The sequence below is a fragment of the Amblyomma americanum genome, chromosome 6 (genome assembly GCF_052857255.1).
Source record: "Amblyomma americanum isolate KBUSLIRL-KWMA chromosome 6, ASM5285725v1, whole genome shotgun sequence".
Classification (NCBI taxonomy): domain Eukaryota; kingdom Metazoa; phylum Arthropoda; class Arachnida; order Ixodida; family Ixodidae; genus Amblyomma; species Amblyomma americanum.
The window spans coordinates 54240020-54259447 of record NC_135502.1 but is presented as its reverse complement, the minus strand read 5'-3'; the positions used below and the strand labels follow the sequence as shown (position 1 = coordinate 54259447).

The 19428-nt window shown below is 45.0% G+C and overlaps 2 protein-coding genes across 4 annotated transcripts; one reads left to right on the top strand and one right to left on the bottom strand.

The window, feature by feature from the left end:
- The first annotated feature begins 933 nt into the window (after positions 1-933).
- Positions 934-16709, top strand: LOC144093465 (uncharacterized). Of its 3 annotated transcripts, none has more exons than XM_077626867.1 (7): positions 934-1185; positions 5584-5770; positions 6595-6776; positions 6966-7028; positions 7692-7866; positions 13478-13656; positions 13969-16709. In XM_077626867.1, exons 1-7 carry the CDS (start codon positions 1180-1182, stop codon positions 15727-15729), a joined length of 2553 nt encoding a protein of 850 aa, XP_077482993.1. In that variant the 5' UTR covers positions 934-1179; the 3' UTR covers positions 15730-16709. The 3 variants fall into 3 exon arrangements, with proteins under 3 accessions (XP_077482993.1, XP_077482994.1, XP_077482995.1); XM_077626868.1 differs by having other exon boundaries at positions 936-1185; positions 5600-5770; XM_077626869.1 differs by lacking the exon at positions 934-1185 and adding an exon at positions 4184-5491 and having other exon boundaries at positions 5600-5770.
- Positions 16517-19295, bottom strand: LOC144093468 (thioredoxin domain-containing protein). The gene is made up of 8 exons (XM_077626877.1): positions 19008-19295; positions 18735-18929; positions 18498-18636; positions 18353-18415; positions 18195-18290; positions 17992-18117; positions 17890-17926; positions 16517-16678 (listed from the first exon to the last, which is right to left on the bottom strand). Exons 1-8 carry the CDS (start codon positions 19138-19140, stop codon positions 16568-16570), a joined length of 900 nt encoding a protein of 299 aa, XP_077483003.1. The 5' UTR covers positions 19141-19295; the 3' UTR covers positions 16517-16567.
- Positions 19296-19428: the final 133 nt, after the last annotated feature.

Below are 19428 nucleotides of genomic sequence, written 5' to 3'. Positions count from 1 at the left end.
TTTTGATTCTCGTGTACCTAATTTGTTAAGACGAATAAATGCTGCAAGGTGTCGAAAGGAATGCAAAATGGCGTCGGTAGTGGCAGCAGCAAGCGTTATCGAGAATGCGTTAGAAACTCGTGCCTTGCGCCCGAGCGCCCTAAAATTAAAAATTTTTGTGCCATTGCTGGCACAGCTCCCCCTCCTTCCTGGAGTGCTTGGCTTCACTCGAGCTCGGCAGATAATCAACGGGCCTTGGCGGAGCAAGCGCTCTTCTTCACTGAGTAGTGCTGGCCCCTAAAAAGTTCTCTCCTCTGCCTCCTCTTCGGCGCACTCATCCCCCGGGCATGTCGTGTTTGGTTCGCAGGGCAGCCACATGATCGTGGTTACTTTGCCTTGCTAATTGGTGCGCGGCCGCTCATTGCACAGCCATATGGCACAGCCTGTTCGAATCGGATACCATACGAGCCGAAAGTTGCATGTACTCATGCGTTCGAATTACCAGGCGTTTTCTCCGCGGGATTTTTACCTAACTCGGGTTCAATCTCGACCGCGGCGGCTGGGTTTCGATGGAGGCGAAACGCCGCACTTTTAACCACCACAAGTGGTCCAGATTAATCCGGAGCTCTCCATTAGGGCGCCCTTCGTAGCCCACGTGTTAAAGGACGTTAAAGCGCACAATTTACAATTTTCCGATCATCAGTTCGAATAAACCAGAAGTTCGGATTAAGCGAGTTGCCTCTTTATTATGGAACACTGTTAGAAAAAAAATATGAATCGAGAAAAATAATTTCAGACGAACGAGGCCCACGCGAATAAACTGCAGTATGATTTTTTTTTTTACATCTCTCTAATCCTTGTACGAGTATGAAAGCGTTGGCATCGTCACTTTCGGTCACTGTTACGAAAACAGAAGTGCCTGGTATGCAGCGCCGCCCTGTAGAGTGTCAGCTTGGCATGGTTGGTCTTGCGGCACACGGTTAATCCTATTACCAACTTGTGGCCATGGCTGTTTCTACTTTCGCAGGCATCGCCGATAGGCTAAATTTGATACCTTACTTTATAACGAGCCTTATATAACGGCTCTAGTTATGTTAGATCATGAACGTGATGTGAACCCGTGACTCGCACTAATGCTGCATAACTGCAGCGACCTGGGTGTGTAACTGCGGCAAGCAGCGAGGGAGGGCTATTCTGCGGATGCTAGTAAGTCTTTTCCACTTCGCGTTTGGCATCAGAATTACTGTAGCTGTGCTTTAAAATATCTGCACGAATGTGCTTGATAAGCATTCATCAGAGTCGCAGCTTTTGCGTATCTTTTTTTCGTATGTGAAATGAAGCGTGAAGTGAGCGCGGGATGACGCTCCGTCGAAGAATTCTCCATGACCACGCACAACATCAGTCTTGTTTAGTTTCAGGTCAGGATGGTGGTTTACTGCTAGGCACAGTTTATTGAGCGGCATATCTCCGAAGTTCAATCTTCTTGTAACGCCGAAAGGAGCTTGTTGAGCTCGTATAATCGTTGCGCGAACAGTAGGTGGCAGCGGTTTAGTAGAATGTAGGGGCTTGTTTCGGTACGCTTTTACTTCTGTTGTTGATGGTGTTCGATAGTCGTGGTTATAATAATAGACCGCTATTTGTAGCATTTACGGCATAGCAGTTTTCCTCAGGTTTGAATTTTGTCACTGCGCAGTGAGAACAGTTTTATTCGGTGACGTTGCATCAGGTCGAGCGCGACGGGCTTATTACGTTGAAGCGCATACGAAATGTGCTGAGGAATCATGTCGGGATGTGTCATTCTCACTTGTTTGTTACTTTTCGTGCGTTAAGTACATTATTTTCTAACTCTTAAGCGGAATTTTTCCGCTTGGACTCTTTCATGTCGTAGCCGCGCCGTTCTTCGTACATCTAACGCTAATCAGATTGTCTCGGCGGACTCCGTTAATCCACCCGTTAACGAGCTCTCAGTGGTATTTGGCATATTGAATACGGGGAAGCCTTTTGCTGCCTCGTACCTAGGCTAGCTCAGCACGTGTGCTAAAAGAAGCTTACCCTGCGTGTTTATGAAAAAAAAAAAAAACTTAAGGGGACTGTGGTTTGTTTTAGGTATTAAGTGGGAGGAGTGATGACACCTGCAGGCGAAAATAAATTCACCGCCATGAACCCCCCATCACTCCTGCCTATAATCTTTATTGAAATTTGCAGAATGTTCAGTCTAGCTGTTAGTCATACCAGTTGTATGTTTACAGTACTGTTTTAGGGGGTCATATTTACTTGAGTATGGATTCACTTCCTCCCAGTTGCATAAGTATTGCCTCAAATAACTAAAAGAGGGACCTGTAATCATGGCAAAGACTAGGTCATCTGCAGTTCGGGCCAGCAAGCTGTTGAGATTGTAAACAAAGGTTATAGCTGCGTGAGCTGGTAACTAAATATCTCATAATCACCACGACAATAGTGCGTTGACGGGTGCTTGGAGATATACCTTTAGACTTCATTAAATGAATTCCATTTGACCTATTACTTAACAAGGCAAGGTTACTGAAGTACACAGAGGAGGCTAACATAAAAAAAAATCAGATTTTTGGATTCTGCCAATCTCGAATGCCAAAACATTCCTGAGCTTTATTCAGTGACCTACACGCTTTTTTGCCCTTTAGTACAGCCCAGACCGCCCGTTTTTCGAAACCATGGCAAGTGGGCCTGCCCCAACATTTGCCTGCGCAGTTTCATCGGAGCTAGTACTCACTTCCATTTATGCTGTAAAAAAAAATGTCAAATGTAAATTTGGGGATTTTATTAAGCTCAATAGATAAACAGCTATCAGGTAGAGCAAGAAAGGTGCATTTTTAATGCAGGAATTTGCATATTACTCCGTGCAGTTCTTATTGTGTGAGGCATGCAATTTCTTCACTTCGGTGTGATTATTTTCAACTTTTTTTTTGCTTTCGGTTGGCGACATAGAAAACAAGCGTATGGCTGCTTGGGCTATGTATTTTCATGTGTTCGCTACTGGCAGTGATGCCTGGCATGTGCTGTGTTGGAAATACTACAGCATTTGGTGTGCGTACATGAGCCAGATGACAGGTCAGTGAATGCTGTCCTTTGAATGCATGTCTCAGTTACCATGGACGCAGTGTTCACTTTCAGTGAAGGCAGTATGGCCAGAGTTAACATCCTGTGACATTCCTGCTAATATTGCAGGGCATTTGGAATATCTTCGAGCTGCTATATCATGATGTGGTTGCATGAGGTGGACTGTTGTGGAAAGTACTTCGCTAGGAGATATGCAGAACAGGTCACAAAGAAAATCATACGAACAGAGTGAGGAGTAATGAAGCGTAAAATCGACACTGATACTGGCCACATGAGTAGTGGTCACCCAAGAGATGTTTCAGTGCTTGTTGTTTGTGCCGAAAAACTGAAGTAAATGTCTGTTTTTTTTTTTGTCTTTAATCTCTAATATCTGAGTGTCACTTTTTTTTACATTTGACCTGTTATTAAAAAAAAACAAGAAAGGGTAGAAGTCTTCTGTTTCTTCCAGCTTGATCTACACAGAACTGCTAGCTACTGAACTAGAATGTTACACATCTGTGTGGTAGGTATTTCCCTTGAATAATTTCTCTGAAAACGGCAAAAGAGGATTGTTTCAGATTTTAAAAAAAATAGCAAAATATTCAATATTTGCTAGGAAACAATATTTTTGTGTTCAGTAAAAGAAGAAATGGGGAATAAAATAAAACAAGCCCTATAGTGAGCTACGTGCCATAGTTTGTGGAAAAACAGCTCTTAAATATGCCTAAAAATGCATGAGACATAGAGGGAATACCCTGCGCCCTTAAGTTATTTGGCGTAAATCGGCAAAACTTAATGTTACGGTATGTTCATTTCAGTTGCAAATTTGTCGCTTTGCTAGCACTAGTTATTCAGACAGCTAGAAATGCACAGATACTCTTATGTAAATTCTTTCTGCACAGTGATGTATTATGGTAGATTAAGCTAATTTTCCACTTATTTAGCTTTTTTAGTGCATTAATAGTGAACAATGTGTCAAAAAGTGGCAGCTGGCTGCACTGGGCAACAGTAAAATTTGCAAATGCTTTCGGACAGGTATTAAGCATTCTGTGCCTTATGGTCCGCTTTTTAGATGTTCTACTTTTAGTTTCTGTTCACTTCACACACACACACACACATTTCTTTTTTTCAGCTTCAAGTTAGTTTATTTGTCCTTGTATAATATGGTATGGTATTTTATGTGGGGTTGAACATTCCAAAGCTAGGCATGGGCTATGAGAGAAGTTGTAGTGGTGGGCTCCAGATTAATTTTGACCACCTGGGTTTCTTTATGTGCACTGACCTTGCATGGTACACAGGCGTTATTGCATTGTGCCTGCACTGAAATGCTGCTGAGGTGGCTTGGATTGTATTCCACTTCCTTTGGTTCGGCAATCGAGCGCCATAGCTTCTAAGCTACCGCGGTGAATCAGTTTTTCCATGTGTTCATCTTTGTGCTGTCTCTCCTTTGCCTAGACCTCTATCATCACTTAGTCCTGCAGTTAGACCAATGAGGCATCTTACAATGAAACCACGAAACCCTCTTTTGTCATCATCATAATACCTGCATTGTGTCATTTTCTCTGAATCTTAAGGTTATTTCTTTATGCCTTAAACTTTTGGTGCCAATGACTGTGCCTAGCAAGTGCTGTAAATGGTATATGCTACTTTGTTTGCCTCTGTAATGTGTTTGATGATGGCCATGCATTCTACGTTACATTTTGGAGAACATGATGCTTGGCTAGGTGATGTAATTTTATAATCTGCGAAGGACATCTAACTTGTGCTTACACGAGGTCTGCCTGTATGTGTCTTTGGCTTTTGTAGGTGGGGCACTTCACCTATAGTAATAAGCTTTTGCTTATTACAGGACAGCGTGTACAGCTCGTTCGGTCGAAAAGCCATCGGTGTAGTAGTAGCCGGCACCGCGTGTCGCGAAAAATCGGGGGCTGCGTAAAAAAAACCTTATCATGGTAATTTGTGGTTCTAGTGATTGATGATTGATTGGTGTGTGCTAGGCGATGAGTTAATGAAATCTTTGTAATTCATTAATTGATTAATTAAAGAAATGAAAGAAATCGGAAAAAAGGGGGTTCAAAGTGTCAAAATGCTCAGAATGAAAAAGCCAGTGCTTGATGATGGTAATTAAGAACATTTTAAGAGTAATTGTCAATTAATTAATTGAAACAACTAAAAAAATGAAAAATGCATTGAAAGGTATTTCCAACGGGAAGCGCGTCGCGCCACATGGGCGATGGCGGTCTGTGGGCTCTCTGGCAGTGCTGCAACACGCTGTCGCATTCCACTCCTAAAGGCGAAGCTTAAGAATCTTCAAATTTTTTTTTATGTTACTCGCTGCTTGTACATTGGGTGTGGATTTGTGCTCTACTTTTCCCATGTGAGCAACTTTGTGTGAGAAGACCTTGGAGGCCTCCATTGTTATTCTTATTTGAAAGAGGTACGTGATGCCTCCAATATTTTTCTCCTCCCCTCGCTCTTGTTTTCTTGATTTGGTGCGACTGTTGAAATGAGGAGTTTTCATGGAAGCAGTTTGTGCTCTCGGCAGGCGGCAGAGAGAGCTGGTCCAGCGCGGACACAGGTTCCTGCCCTGTGTTGAGCATGGAGACGTCACCACCTCCGCAGGAAAGGGCCTTGCCCCTGGCACAGCCTTTCCTCTCCCAAGTCTGCCGCCATGGCCATGAGCCCTCCACTCTCAATATTTCTGCCCACAGGCATGGCAAGTGTCGATCCATCATTTCTCCCTTGCTTTCGGTGCCCCAGGAGGTCGCGTGTAAGCAGGATTTAAGTGGGGGGAAGGGGGGGGGGGTGGTTTATTGCGAGCATGGTTGTAGCCCTGTGCTGAAACAAATTGCTGAAACAAATGGTTTCTTTTCCAATATATCCACAACTATAACAAGTTGCTTGTGTTTTTTTTCTAATGACTCATGACAAAGGCTGTGCACATAGTTTGTGCTATCCGCATGTGTCTATATGAGCTATGCCACTGAGGCGGGACATCAGATTTTAGCACTAATGCGAAGGAGCACATTTGTTAAAAGCAGTTTTGTAGTTTACCTGGGTGCTTTTGTTGGAGGACGAGGCAGTGTGATGGGTGGGCTGCCTGTCTGATGCTCTCGTGTGTCAGAAAAGCCCTTGGAGTTTTTGTTGGTGCTCGAAGTTTCTTTACTTCGCTTTAAAACCAACGCTGAGCAAGAACCAGGTGGTAACGACTAAAACTTGCACTCCCTGTCCCCTGTAAAGCACTTTCAGCTTTATTGTTGTCATGTGACTAAGCTCTTGGTTTGTAAAAGTTGGCTTTGCATTCATGTATATTGAGAAAACAGCACTGCTGTTCTTTCCTAAAACTACTCTTTTTTTTTTTGTGCATGCTCATAAATATTTTTATATTAGTACCATATTTCTGGGTGGTGTACTAAGTGGGCCCAAAAGGGTTGGTGGCTTTGGGTGTTTCTTTGTGGCATGATGGTCAACTCTAAGCATTCTTGGAGCAGGATGTGTTGCTGTGGAAACTGAAAGTGGAAAGCTTTGGCTCCTCTGCAGCTGAGGCGAGGTCATCCCTGTGGCTGATATGGCTGCGCAAGTATGTCATCCTCTGCCTGGTGTGTGGTGGCTCGGCTGTCTTTGTTGGCGTGCTGTTCATCGCCATCTACTTCACCCTGAAGTCGTACACGTCGTCCCTGCAGTTTTTCGAGACCATTCCCACCTACGTACCTGCTGCAGTGGTGAGGGCAAGCATTTTACTTCCATCTCGTGAGCGTTCTGAACAGTGAAATAAACAGTATTTATTGGGAGTATCATTTTATTTACAAAACATTTATTTAAAGTATCTATTTTATGAATGGCTGTGCATGTACCACATATGTAGTTTTCCTTGTCTGTAATGTTTTTGTTTATTCATTGTATATTTCCAGCTTATCCTGACGGGACTGATGGTCATGTGCTTTGCCAAGCGTCGTAACCGGTATACTTACCTGGTCAGTATGCTTGTGGATTTTAAATTAAATCTTACTCAGTGTGACTCTGGTGCATTCAACAATTTATTTGTATCAGCTTTGTGTCTTTGTACCAGCTCACAGATCGATTAGAGCCATGTTGGTGATTAGTGCAGCTTTTGCGGGACAGCAGAAAAAAAAACAAAACAAAGAACTTTATAGGGCATCCCCTCCACCTGCCCCTACCCTCAAGACACTCTCACCCACCAGAAGCCCTTACAGCAGCAGAGCGAAAAAGCGCCGTCGAAATCAAACTTGAGAACACGGTAGGAAAGTGATCAATGTGGAAGCAAAATATACAACTGGTGCTACTAATGGAGAATGGAGATTTGTTGCATCACACAGTATGAATGCCTTTGCATTTTCTTCCTCTGATTATAACAATCAGATAATTCATTTTGGCCTGGCCTGTTTCTTTTGACTTGGCATGGGGACAGCTGCTTGATTATTGACCCACTTACTCAGAAAACGCCACCATTCCTTGTGTGTTCTCTAATTACTGTTGCTTTGTTTTGTAGTGGTCATTCTACCTAACCTCAAAGGTATGACAGTGTGTTTGAGCCAATCAAGGGCACGTGCAGTTGGCTATAGCCTGTGTTTGGTCTGTGGCGATTATAGTGAATGAATGAACTTCTCATGTCCCAGGTGAAGTTTGCGGGTGGCTGCTGCCTCACGTGCGTGCTTCTCTGTGTGGTCATCACTGTCACCACCACAGTCGTGCACATGAACAGGCTGCAGACACTGCACAAGTGCGACTACTCCTCCAAGGACAGGGCCTGCATGTGCTTGTCAGCTATCGCAGAGTCTCCTGCCCAGGATGGTGAGAACGCAGTCTTGCCAACTTCAAAAATGATTAAATTGGGATGGATTACTGGGTTAGTTGGGAACACAGTGGGGAAGACAGCAGGAAACTACGGTGTGCACAGTAGGGAATGCATACAAGTAGTGTTATTAAGATATGAGGTGATGGAATTCTGGAATTGCACGCTGAAAGACAGACATGTAGCATAGGGACGAGCAGATGTAGGGGTGGGAAGAAGCGGTCGTTCCCTCCCTCTACCCGCTAAGCAAGGAATTCTACATATGAAAACTATGCTGGACCTCATTTTTCTGACGATACAAAGTCCAAGAAATGCATGGTTCAAATGAACCCCCCCCCCCCAAACCGCCCCCTTCGAAAGTGACCCCACAAATCCACCCCTTCCTAGGGACAAGCCCCGCCGCGGTGGCTCAGTGGTTAAGGCGCTCGACTACTGATCCGGAGTTCCCGGGTTCGAACCCGACCGTGGCGGCTGCGTTTTTATGGAGGAAAAACGCTAAGGCGCCCGTGTGCTGTGCGATGTCAGTGCACGTTAAGGATCCCCAGGTGGTCGAAATTATTCCGAGCCCTCCACTACGGCACCTCTTTCTTCCTTTCTTCGTTCGCTCCCTCCTTTATCCCTTCCCTTACGGCGCGGTTCAGGTGTCCAACGATATATGAGACAGATACTGCGCCATTTCCTTTCCCCCCAAAACCAATTATTATTATTATTATTATTATTATTATTATTATTATTATTATTATTATTATTATTATTATTCCTAGGGACAAAATTAGCCTCCAAGATAGTGAAATCTAGTTCTCTACTTGAAAGTAGCGTTGAAGAATGGCTTATATGCTGGGTGCTGTGCAATGCAATGTTACATGCTTGAACTTGTGATAGTTCACGCACTTGTTCATGCGATAGCTCTGCTGTGCATTTTGCACTTCTTTCTTTACAGTTTAGTTGAATCTCGTTATAATGAAGTCGAAGGGGTCTGGCAGCTTTTTCAGTTGCAGCAGTATGCGACATTATTTGCAACGTCGCGTGCAGGGTGGGCTGTGCGTAACAAGAACTGCTAAGCATTTAGTGTGCTACTGATGTGTGTTGTGTGAGCCTTCAACACGTGCACCGAGTGTCCATTGCGTGACCAAATATAGATAGACCAACCGAATCTGTCAGCCTTGCCAACAAGTGCCCGTGTGTTCTGCAGCCCGTGTGTGCTTCAGCGCCTATACTTATATTTGCAGCAAACTCTTCTTTTTTGGCCAGCAAGAACCACGAGTTAGGAGGTAGACTCTTACGCGGCAGGATATGGTGATTGCAAAGTTCGTCCAGTAAAGGCAGTGTGCTCGTTGATTTGAATATTTTTCACGGTCCCAATGTCTTCGAATTAATGAGGTTTTACTGTAGTTCAGCTTGTAGGCCATCTGTGTGAAAACCTGATAGCATATTTTTACGGAAAACTACACCCAACATTTCAGCTTTAGAAGAGAATTCTATTTTGATATTGGTGCATTTCAGTACATTAAGGTGACTGTTTGTTTGTTTAATCCTTTGTAAAGCAGTGGGGTACACATGGTCCACTTGCTTCAATTGCCAGTAAACGGAAAACAATGTGCTTATGTACCATATTTTTGCGTGTGGAATACTAACGTACTGTCAAACAAGCCATTCAGAGTGTGTTTATAATTTGCTAATAGTCCTCCTTGGTGTTCTGTGTTTTTACAAGTGTGGGTGTATGGTTCGAAGAGACCCCCATCTTGGCGGAAAAAAAAAAAAAAAATTCTGAAAAATTGTTTAGCTTTTCAGCCGTTTCCATCACTAAAACTGCCTCGTAATACTTGAAGCAATTTTCAGTTCTAATGCAAGTTGTCCAATACATCCAAAAGACTTAAGGTAAGGATATATATGACATTTGAGGCCTTTTTACGAAGTCAGTTAAAACTATATACCTCTTTTTTTTTATACAAACCCAGTAGTCGAAATGGCTTGAAAATGATATTCAATTCTTAGAGTCATTCTGAGTGCAATTTTACCATTTGTATGCATGTGAGACATGCACACAACTTGTGCCTTATGAAGGGTTAACAAGAAAGAGAATTGCTTTTGATCTCGAACACTTCACTAGTAAACTGTTTTCACATGACCATTTGCGTCTTTCGTAGCCTGAGGCACTTTGGGACGTTAAGCCCCCATAAACCAAACCAATCGCACGACCATTTCTACAGTGGCAATACCGCGGATTCTGGCAGTACTGCCACTGTACACGCTAGCAGTAGTGCATTGGCTTTGGCAACGAATGGGTTGAATTGGTTCTAATGAGGTGAAAGCAATGCCATGAATGCTGTAGTAAAAAATTTTTTTAGTAAGATATCATGACTAATTCTGCTGAACACATTAAAACGAGGACGCCTGGTGTTAGTTTTTCCTTTCTTTTGTGTATCTGGAATTGGTCCTTTTGGTTAAGTAGAGCTGTTTCTGTAGGGCGACCTGTTTGGATCCCAGAGATATGGCAGTAGCAGAATTGGCTTAAAAAAAAAAAAACGAGTAAGTCTTTTGCAGCTTATTTTTCTAAGAGACTTTGAAGGTATTGGGGCTGCAATTTCTCAAGTTATCTTTTTCACCACCTTTATATACCACTGTGACTACAGCATTGTTTAATCATTCTGGAAACATGCCAGTTGACAAGACTAGGTTGGAAGTATGGGTGAAGTATAGGAAAATGAGGTCAAAGAAGAAGCTAACCGGTTGCATTTTTGTTCCATCCAGTAGATAGTACTGTGAAACATCTGCACCGTGAGCGCTCTGGACTAATGATAAAAAATACTTGTTGAATTTTTCTTCCACAGTTTCTCCCTTAAAACGTTGATCTTATATCATTAACCTCCAAAGTTCTTGTCTAGCCGTTGGAGGGCAGGATAGAACTAAGCTTCACCTGACTATGCTTAGCGCCCGCAGTTGTCAGACAGATGTGTATATTAATGGCACATTGTGTGTTGAACACTTATTTAAATTATTTCTCTATTTTCTAGCAGTGTTTAGTACTTCATGGTCACGACTCTCTTTAGGTAATTCTGATACAGCATGGTTTTTATCTTAATCATCTTCAATGATTTTGAAATCATTCAGGGCTTACGTGCATGTATTTTTATTATTTTTTTACTACATTATATGAAAAATACTTTTCGTATATTGAACAAAATTTTGAAATGAAATTATCACGTGCCTCACTAGGCGAAGAACAAGATAACAGGCCGTCCCGCCTTATAATAGCAGTTTTATCTTGAGACTGCCCACTTGTATTTTGTATAATGTCCTGGAAAATAATGCTGCATGCACAACATTTTGGGGGCTTAATTTTGAAATTCGACAATAAGAAGCGCGGCTAAATGATCACTAATCACCTCACTTATAGCACCGCTTAGTCGGTTATCATCAAAGAAATTGGCACTAAACATACCAGTCACGCTTGCACTGTTAAGAGTAGTACATGCAGGGGTCTGCACAATGTTGTAAAAGGAATAGGATTCAATGATCATAAACAACTTCTTTGTTTTTTTTTTCGCGATATGAGACTGAATATCAATGTTAAGTTCCTCGCCAAGAACTGTGGTCCATTTGCAATGATTTATAAAGAAGAAAAAACCATGTAGAGATATGCAAAAAAAAACTTGAAGCCATCATCATGTGGCCTGTACATGACGGAGGGAACACATAATTGCCAGTTGTTATGCAAGTTGCTTCATAATTCTCTGTAGAAAGTGACAAATCACTTGATAACTTCATAACTATTTCCACAATTTAGGGATATGGCACATTCTTGTTAAGACTCGCAGTTAAAAAATCATGATGGTAACCAGCAAGATGCACGGCTGTACCAAATTTCGTTCATGGTGGTGACTATAAAATTAAACTGAAACCATCCTAGAAGTGCACAAAATTCATCACTCTTATTCTGAGCTGATTGCACCTTGAAATGCAAGACATCGACGCAAATCTTCCTTTGATAAGTGAACACTAAAACCTTAATTTTTTTATATATGGCAAAGAAACTGTCCTGTCAACACATTTTAAAAAGGCAGGAAAAGCACTGCAATAGCTCCGCAAGATTGCTTCGCCTCTGTATGATCAGCGCAGGTAGGCCTTCTGACTTGCGAAGCATAACCTTGCCATCCTGGTGCCAGACTAATAAAGCTGTTAGCTTTAGCCCATTGCTTTATTTTGAACAGCGGCTCTCGATTTGTTTTATTAGATTTTCTCTGGTGAAAGCTGAAGTTCGTTCATTTTTCAGCCCTGTTAAAGCCAATAGTCATGATCTTTGATGTCTCCCACTTAAATCTACTGCGAGACTGCACTGAGCTTAATTCCAGAAAAACGCTCTGTTGTATGTTATTGGGCAAAGGCTAAGTGCAGGCAAACGTGAATGCAGTGCATGATATAGTCCTTTCTGTCGGAAGCAGCAGTTAGGCACCCTTCCGGCAGATCGAGAACCACAATACACTGAATTGGCTGCTGGCAGAGTGCGATTTGTAATGGAAATCATGGAAAGGTGTGCTGCTAACTTTTCTTGTGTTTGGCAGCTTTTACGGTAAATTCTGCCCAATTGCAGCAACTTTGCTGAAGTGCTGCACCATAAGGGCCGTTGTATTCGCCAAGTAGACCCTGCTGACTTGCTAGCTAAAGAGGAAATTTCTACTCAGCACTATGGAGGCCTTCTCAAATGTTGCTGCACTGGGACACTGCTGTGTGGAGCAGCAAGCTTTTAACCCCCAACGGGTGCATTTTCTTTTTGGAACTAGTATACCAAAATGGTCGCTTAGTACTCGTGCTGCCATCTGTTGACAAACTAAAAAAAATTGGCAGTGGTTTAGCTCTGGTTGAACCTGGAGTGACGCGATAGCTACAGCTGGCCGAGTGGAACTTGTTCAGTTGAATTGCAAAGTCAGTCTTTCGCCGCTCCGTTTCGCTGGGCATTCCTTCTTCATCTTCGTCCCACTTGACACGGTGCATGCGCACAGCTGTGGCAGCTCGGTTTCGCCGGCAGCAGCAGCTGCTCCGCACCACGTGACCAACCACGTGACAGCACCGCCACGCTGAAGGCTTGAAATGCTACCGTAATGAAGCTATCGCTACAAAACATGCTTTGGACAAGCCCCTACTCTCTTTAAACCGGGCACAGAGTGCCAGAAAACATGACAAGCTGGAGTCGTCGTGAGCCAGAAATGACAGTCTGCTTATAACGAGCCTGACTCATTCAAGTTGGTTAGGGTGTTAACAGCAATCAGATTGCTTTACTCCCATAACATGTTAAAAACCAAAACTTAAATGTCTAGCTGTGACTTGTTGCTCCTCAGGAAATGGGGTGTATTAGAATTGTACACCTTTTCTTGCTGCACTACGAATAGTGTGAAATCAGAGTAGCATTGGCGATGTTGCAGCCATCCAGACACTTTTTCATTTATTTATGCTCTAACTTGTGCAGTCACTTGGTGGTAAGCAATGTGGCCCTTTGCTCCGTGATGGTGCACGATTCTGTGTGGATAGCATATGGAGAATAACATATTGCTGTGTGTTACAATGGAGCAATGAACTTCTGGCAAATGAAAATTCCCTTCGATTTGCGTGCAGGAGAGCACCAGTTCGTGTTCAACGACACACCCAGCTGCGAAGTGGTGCATGGTAGCCTGTATGGTTGCCTGCGTGCGCTCTTCGGCCTGTCGGTGGTCGGGATCCTTGTCTGCATCTTCTCCTCCATGCTTGTCTACCAATTGCTCAGCCATGAACGGAAGAAGGTCTACCTAGAACAGGTTTTCATGCCTCTTGCTTCAGTATCATGCCCTAGACACTTTGGTCTGTGCATAACTTATTGTAGGATGCTGCAGCGCATGGAAGCTGACCTCATCAGCCTTAGGGAATTTTCAAAGTGTGTGCCATTCTGGGAATGTAGGAGGGTTGCACAAGTGCTGCAGAGCAGTTTGCCTCGTTTGTTCATTGACTGTATTTCTCAGTTGAATTATTATTGCTTAGCTTTTGAAAGCAATTGTGCCTCTCTCTTGACAGCTTGTGTCCCCATGCATTATGCTTTGTCTTTGCTACAAGTGTAACCCTTTTGTGTGCAGTTGGAGCTGCGTCGCAGACTGCTGTACCGGCGCCATCCCAACCATGGCCTCTGTGCTTGCTACGGTGACATGTGCCACCCGTGGCCTCTCTGGGATGTGCTCGACTACCGGCTGCTGGCACATCAGCAGGGTTCGCATGAGCGGCCCGAGGAGTTTGGCCAGTTGAGCCATGCACGGGGCCGCACAGCACTGCGGCGGCGCCGACCGCCGCTCTGGTGGTTGCCATGGACGCGGCGCACTCGCTCGTCATCGTCACGTCCCGGCTGCAATGCTGTTGAACGACTCTTGGTTCGTGACGGCTGGCGGTGCAGCTCCCCTGCTGAGCTGGTGGGTCCCCCCGGTTCACCTAGCCCCTGGCGCAATGGCTGCAGCCATGCTGGTGCACGTGCCGAGGCTCGGGTGTCATCACGCACCGCAGCAGCAGCGCGTGCCGCGCATCGGCGTACGAGATCTAATGATGGGGTGTTTCACCACCTCCAGATGAACCCCAGATACGGTCCGCAGTCATTTCCAGAACCACCTTGTGGTTATGCCGAAGTACCGGCCTACCTTTGGGGTCCACCACCGCCCTACTCGCAACCACCATCTTTGGAAGATGTGGCATGTCTTGGCGGGGAAAGTTCGCCACCACAGGCCAGCCGCTGCAGTGTAGCAGAAGGCGCACTTCAAGGAGAAGGGTGCTCCTCCAAGAGAAGCACTCCGTCAGCAGAAAGGCACGTTGTGGTTACTATTGGCGGCGACTTCCCAGAGGTGCACTGCAGGGCAACAACAGCGCGTGACGGTAAGCACAGCACAGCTGAAAGCAGTTCTTTCATTGTGGAGGTACCCTGCTTTCTGCACAAAGGGGGCCTGGTGTTCCACACGCTGCCTGCCCGTAGCCGCCGCAAGCGACAGCCCAGCCCATTCAAGTCCTTGTCGAATATACCCCTGTGCATATCAAGGAGGCTGAGCCTTCTGCGCCATGAGAACCTTCGCAATGGTGGAAGCCTTGCATTTCTCCGTGGCAGGAAGGCGTCTGCGCTTGAGTGGCCAGAGGAAAATGCGATAATATCCGAACTGGGCCACACAGTCCGTGTCATCTGTGAGAAGCCTCCCAAGCAGACGTCCATTGAGGAGAGCAGCAACAATGCCACGGAAACTGCCACGCCAACTGTTGTGACGCTGCCATTGGAGACTAGCCAGCTTGCACCCACCACGGAGCCTTCTTGGGTGCCCGTTGCCAGTGCCAAGGTGTTGGCACCAGTGCATGCCCATTCGATGCCAAACCTGAGCATAACGGCATCGTCCGGCTCCTTGCGTGCTTCGCATCACGATGAGGAGGAGGAAGAAGAGGAAGAAACATGGACATCGCGGGACTTTGCCGACACCGGCAGTGACGGCAGCCAAAATTCGGATGCCACATCAGCCCCCTCCATCCCGGATGAAGAGGAGTACATTTACGAGGGGGAGTCTAGTCAGGCTAGCGCAGTGCCTCCGCCGTTGCCCCCAAAGTGTCTCACTTGGGGGGAGAGGCGGCAGAGGTATGTGGTGTTGTCAAAGCGGCAGGGCTTGCCACCTCTGCCTGTGACCAGGGACCCAGTGACGTTCCTTCTTGAGACTGGCAGCTGCTGCGCATGCCCCTCGCAACCGCAGGTGCGTGCAGTGGCTGCGCCACCAGAAACGACGTCCAGTTCAGCGTGGGGCCCAGAGAGTCAGTGGCCAAACAGACGGCTGTGCAGTGACCACATGGAGCATGAACTGCTGAACAGCTCGCGATGCTGACGCCCGGCCACCGCACGTGTGTACAGTGCCCTGGCTGGCTCGCACCTGCTTAGCTTGAGGGTACAGAGGTGCTCAACACATGACTAGAAGTATGTTGGAACACTGCGTGTGCAGTGGCACGGACAGCTTTTGAGTGGTTGCATAGCAATGGCAGTGACTGCATTTGTCCCCACTTTTTACAGCGTAGAAGCTGAACGCAGCAAGCATGTCGGGTGTGTCAGCGCGGTGTTATGCCTCCCTTTCCCTCAAGTCTCGCATGTTGATCTTCCATATCACATTATGCTTTTAAGGAATTGTAGTGTTCCCAACATGCATGTCACAGACTCATGAAGTGGCAGTGTGTGGCCACTTGCTTGAAGTACTGGAATCTCTTAATTTTGACTGGCCATCTGAAGCTCTCCTTAATACTATGAACCAGCATGTGTTTTGTTCTTCTTCCTAGAGCTCTTGTATACAGTAGCATCCTGCTGTATGCTGGTGTGTGATAATCAGCTTAGTTTTTTCGTGGTCTAAACCATCTCGTTCATTTGTTACATTTCTACTCAATTATATATATGGTACTATTGCATTTATTTGCCTTGCGATATGTCTGCATACTATGCTTGGTACTTTAACTGTGCTAATGAAATGGTGCTTTTAGAACATAAGTTGTGCTGCTCACAATTCCTATTTTGCATTTAAATACTTTATGAAATCATTGTCTGGCCGCCAGACATGTTTTACAAGATTTTCCTTTGGCAAGACTTGCGGAAACTTGCAAGAGAGGTTGTGCTGTAACCAAAGAAAACAAAATTTAGAAGAATTTTATTCTTGGCCAGAATGTAGCCTGGCCTAAAACTCAATCTTTCTTCAATGGTTTCTTTGCCTTTCGAAGTGAGAGAGCCTTGTATATGGTGTAAGTGACTGAGAAAAACGCCACGAATCCCAACATCACAGTTCTTCTGTGTTCCTATAAAAGAATAAAACATTCTGTCAACAAAGCCTGCTTTTGTTTTAAAACAAAACAGACCTTCAATGCACACATGCAGTGCCCACTGAGCACCGGAAGCAGTCGCAAAATGGTCTTTCACGCTAGCGGGTAGCATGCTGCAAATATGATCTGGTTATATTGAATTCTGATAAGTCGTGCTTGATCTCAATTATACCTGCAATTGCGTGAACATTATCCATGCAAAACATATAACTTTATATTAAACTAACCAGCAGCTTCTTCTGGCATCTGGCTTTTGTAATTCACAGTAACAGAGGAAGTTACTTTGTTGCCTTCACCCCCCCCCCCCCCCCCCCCCCCCCCCCCCCCTTTTCCTGCATTGCTCTTAGTAGAAGCAATTTACTAAACTCCTCGGTAGCCAACTGTCAGTTCAACTATAAGCACTGGAAGCTGAATGCTAATTATGAAATGCATGCACTCCACTGTTTAGTATTTAACAGTTTGCTTACAATAATGGTGTTCTGTGGTGAGTTGGGAACGCTCTAGTCTTGCTTTTTTCTACCACTCTGGCCAGACAAGCTTGGTTAGACTTTGTATTTAAATCAGTTCTTCCCATGTCGCTGAATGAGACTACAAGAACCCATGGCGCTTTTCCCTAGAACACCTTTTTGCCTGTGTTGGGGGAGGGAGGGAATTCCCCAAGGTGAAGCATCATCCACGGGAGCAAATACTCATTAGCACCATCTGAGCACAGTTGTATGGCTGCAAAGGAGAGCAATACAGCTTCCTCAGAATCTTGACAAAGAAAAAATCATCCTGGTCCCAGACTCATGGTGCTGCTACTGTTGCATTTGCTTGCCACCTTTGCAGTTACATTAGCATGCATTTTTTTTTTTATACAGCGTGGTTGAAAGCAGAGCGTAAAAGGGTACCTACAATATGTGAAACACTGCCAACTAGATACCTGCAGATGTTTCTTTCCCGCAAAAGCTTAAGATCCGTATCGCAAGTAACTGCAGAGCAAAGTAACTGTCCGAAACAAGCTCTGTGCGTATTGCAACTACAGTTGATTAGAGTTATGTAACTATTAAATTTGATTATCACAATGAGCATCTTTATGAGAGACCTTGTACAGCCTGTGATGCAGGCCCTTAATGCTTGGCAGGGTGACGGCGCTTGAGATACCAATCAGCTGCAGCAAGTTTCCATCTGAATTTGCCGTGACTCACCTTCAAGAACAGTGCAATCTTCTCGACCATCTTGTCACTGCAAAAGAAAGTAATTACAGGCATTAAGACGTGGTCAGTGCATGAAAATAACAAAGATCTTACAATGGTGTCTGAGGCACTGGCACTGGATGAGCTTTCATGTTTTTGAACAGGCCATCTGCGAAATTCTTTAACGACTTGATCTCCAGCTTTTTGAGGTTGTACTTGTACATTTTACCAAGTCGGAAGCTGAAAAAGTAAATCACGATTTAAACTGTACTCTGGTTGATGTATACAAGATCGTGAAGTACAGTCACTGCACTTACAAGTATATGGTGGGGCATTCTTTGATTGCAAACCGTTCTGCCAAGCCTGGAGAGCGGTCAATGTCAACTATGGCAACATTTGTAGTCCCTTTGATTCTAAAAGAGAGAGAAAAGTGTTAACGTGCTATAGGTACAAATGTGAGATGTTCTGTACTTACTTTGATGATAGCCCCTCCAGCACGCATGTTGCCAACTCTTGTTTGAGGCACTTATCTGTATGGCTGCGATATTAAGCAAAGGTGTCATCACACTGCCTGTGAGTACAGCACGTGCGCGATCTCGGCAGAGTCAAATGCAACTCACAACACAACAAGCCAGTTTCCTGTAGTGGCCCCTGTCGCAGCTTGTGTAAGATGCTCAAAAGAGTTGTCGTCGAGGACCTTAACTGAAGGCTCTAAGCTCCGGCCTACCCATTCCAGTATGCTGTCTGGGTCGTGGTGACCTGAGAAAGCAGGAAAATATAAGCTCTCACGAGGGCATTAACCTCTTAGCTCGGTACCAAGGCAGTACAAGAAAATAATGCGCTAACACAAACCAAACCTTCGAAGAGGGCAGGTACTGATCTTCGGAAAAATACCAGAGCTGGCCTGGAGGTCACACCATAGCGTTCTTCAATCTGCGGTTTGTTGACCACTTTCACAACACCCACTCCGTAGTCGTCGCTCAACTCCGGCTGCTTTGCATGCAGAATCTGTTCGACTTCGACGCATTCCGTGCAGGTGCAGCATTCTTGAGCTGCAGTGAAATCACTGCGTTATCAATTTGCGCACGGCAAGGTACTTACGCTGTCAACTAAACGAGAACGGTACGCACTGAATATCACGAGCACTCTGTCATGCTTCGCTATCGTCGTACGGAATTCTTCCAGATCAGAATCCCCAGAATGCACCAGCAAAAATTGTGGTACTAAAAATACTGTTAGCGGCACAATCACGCGGTGAAGCATGGTAAACACAACACGTCAGAAGACAGCCACTCTACTCCAGCGTCTCCAGCAAGGTCTCCACTTCCCGAGACCGGCAACGTGCCATGCGCTTCCAACGCGACACAGGTGATGACAGGTGGTTAGGCCGCTCCATTCTTTGTTTTTTTCCCTTTTTAGTACCAAATACGCGACAACTGAACGGCTGTGCAGCAGCTGAGTATAACTAGCAGTGTAAAACAAACGTGTGCGTCTGCAGATTTTTTTTTTTTCTGCTGTCAACTTTTAAGGCGTACAAGCCCGCCCCAGCCA

Bases quoted from the DNA above. Each gene is read 5' to 3' on its own strand.
- LOC144093468 (XM_077626877.1), bottom strand. From the start codon at position 19,140: ATGCTTCACCGCGTGATTGTGCCGCTAACAGTATTTTTAGTACCACAA. The intron at 18,291-18,352 runs GTAAGTACAGAA...TCTCTCTTTTAG, and splicing joins CTGGAGGGGCTATCATCAAA to AATCAAAGGGACTACAAATG. The intron at 18,118-18,194 runs GTAAGTGCAGTG...TTACTTTTTCAG, and splicing joins GAATGCCCCACCATATACTT to CTTCCGACTTGGTAAAATGT.
- LOC144093465 (XM_077626867.1), top strand. The intron at 5,771-6,594 runs GCAAGTGTCGAT...GCTCCTCTGCAG, and splicing joins TATTTCTGCCCACAGGCATG to CTGAGGCGAGGTCATCCCTG. The intron at 7,029-7,691 runs GTCAGTATGCTT...CTCATGTCCCAG, and splicing joins GTAACCGGTATACTTACCTG to GTGAAGTTTGCGGGTGGCTG.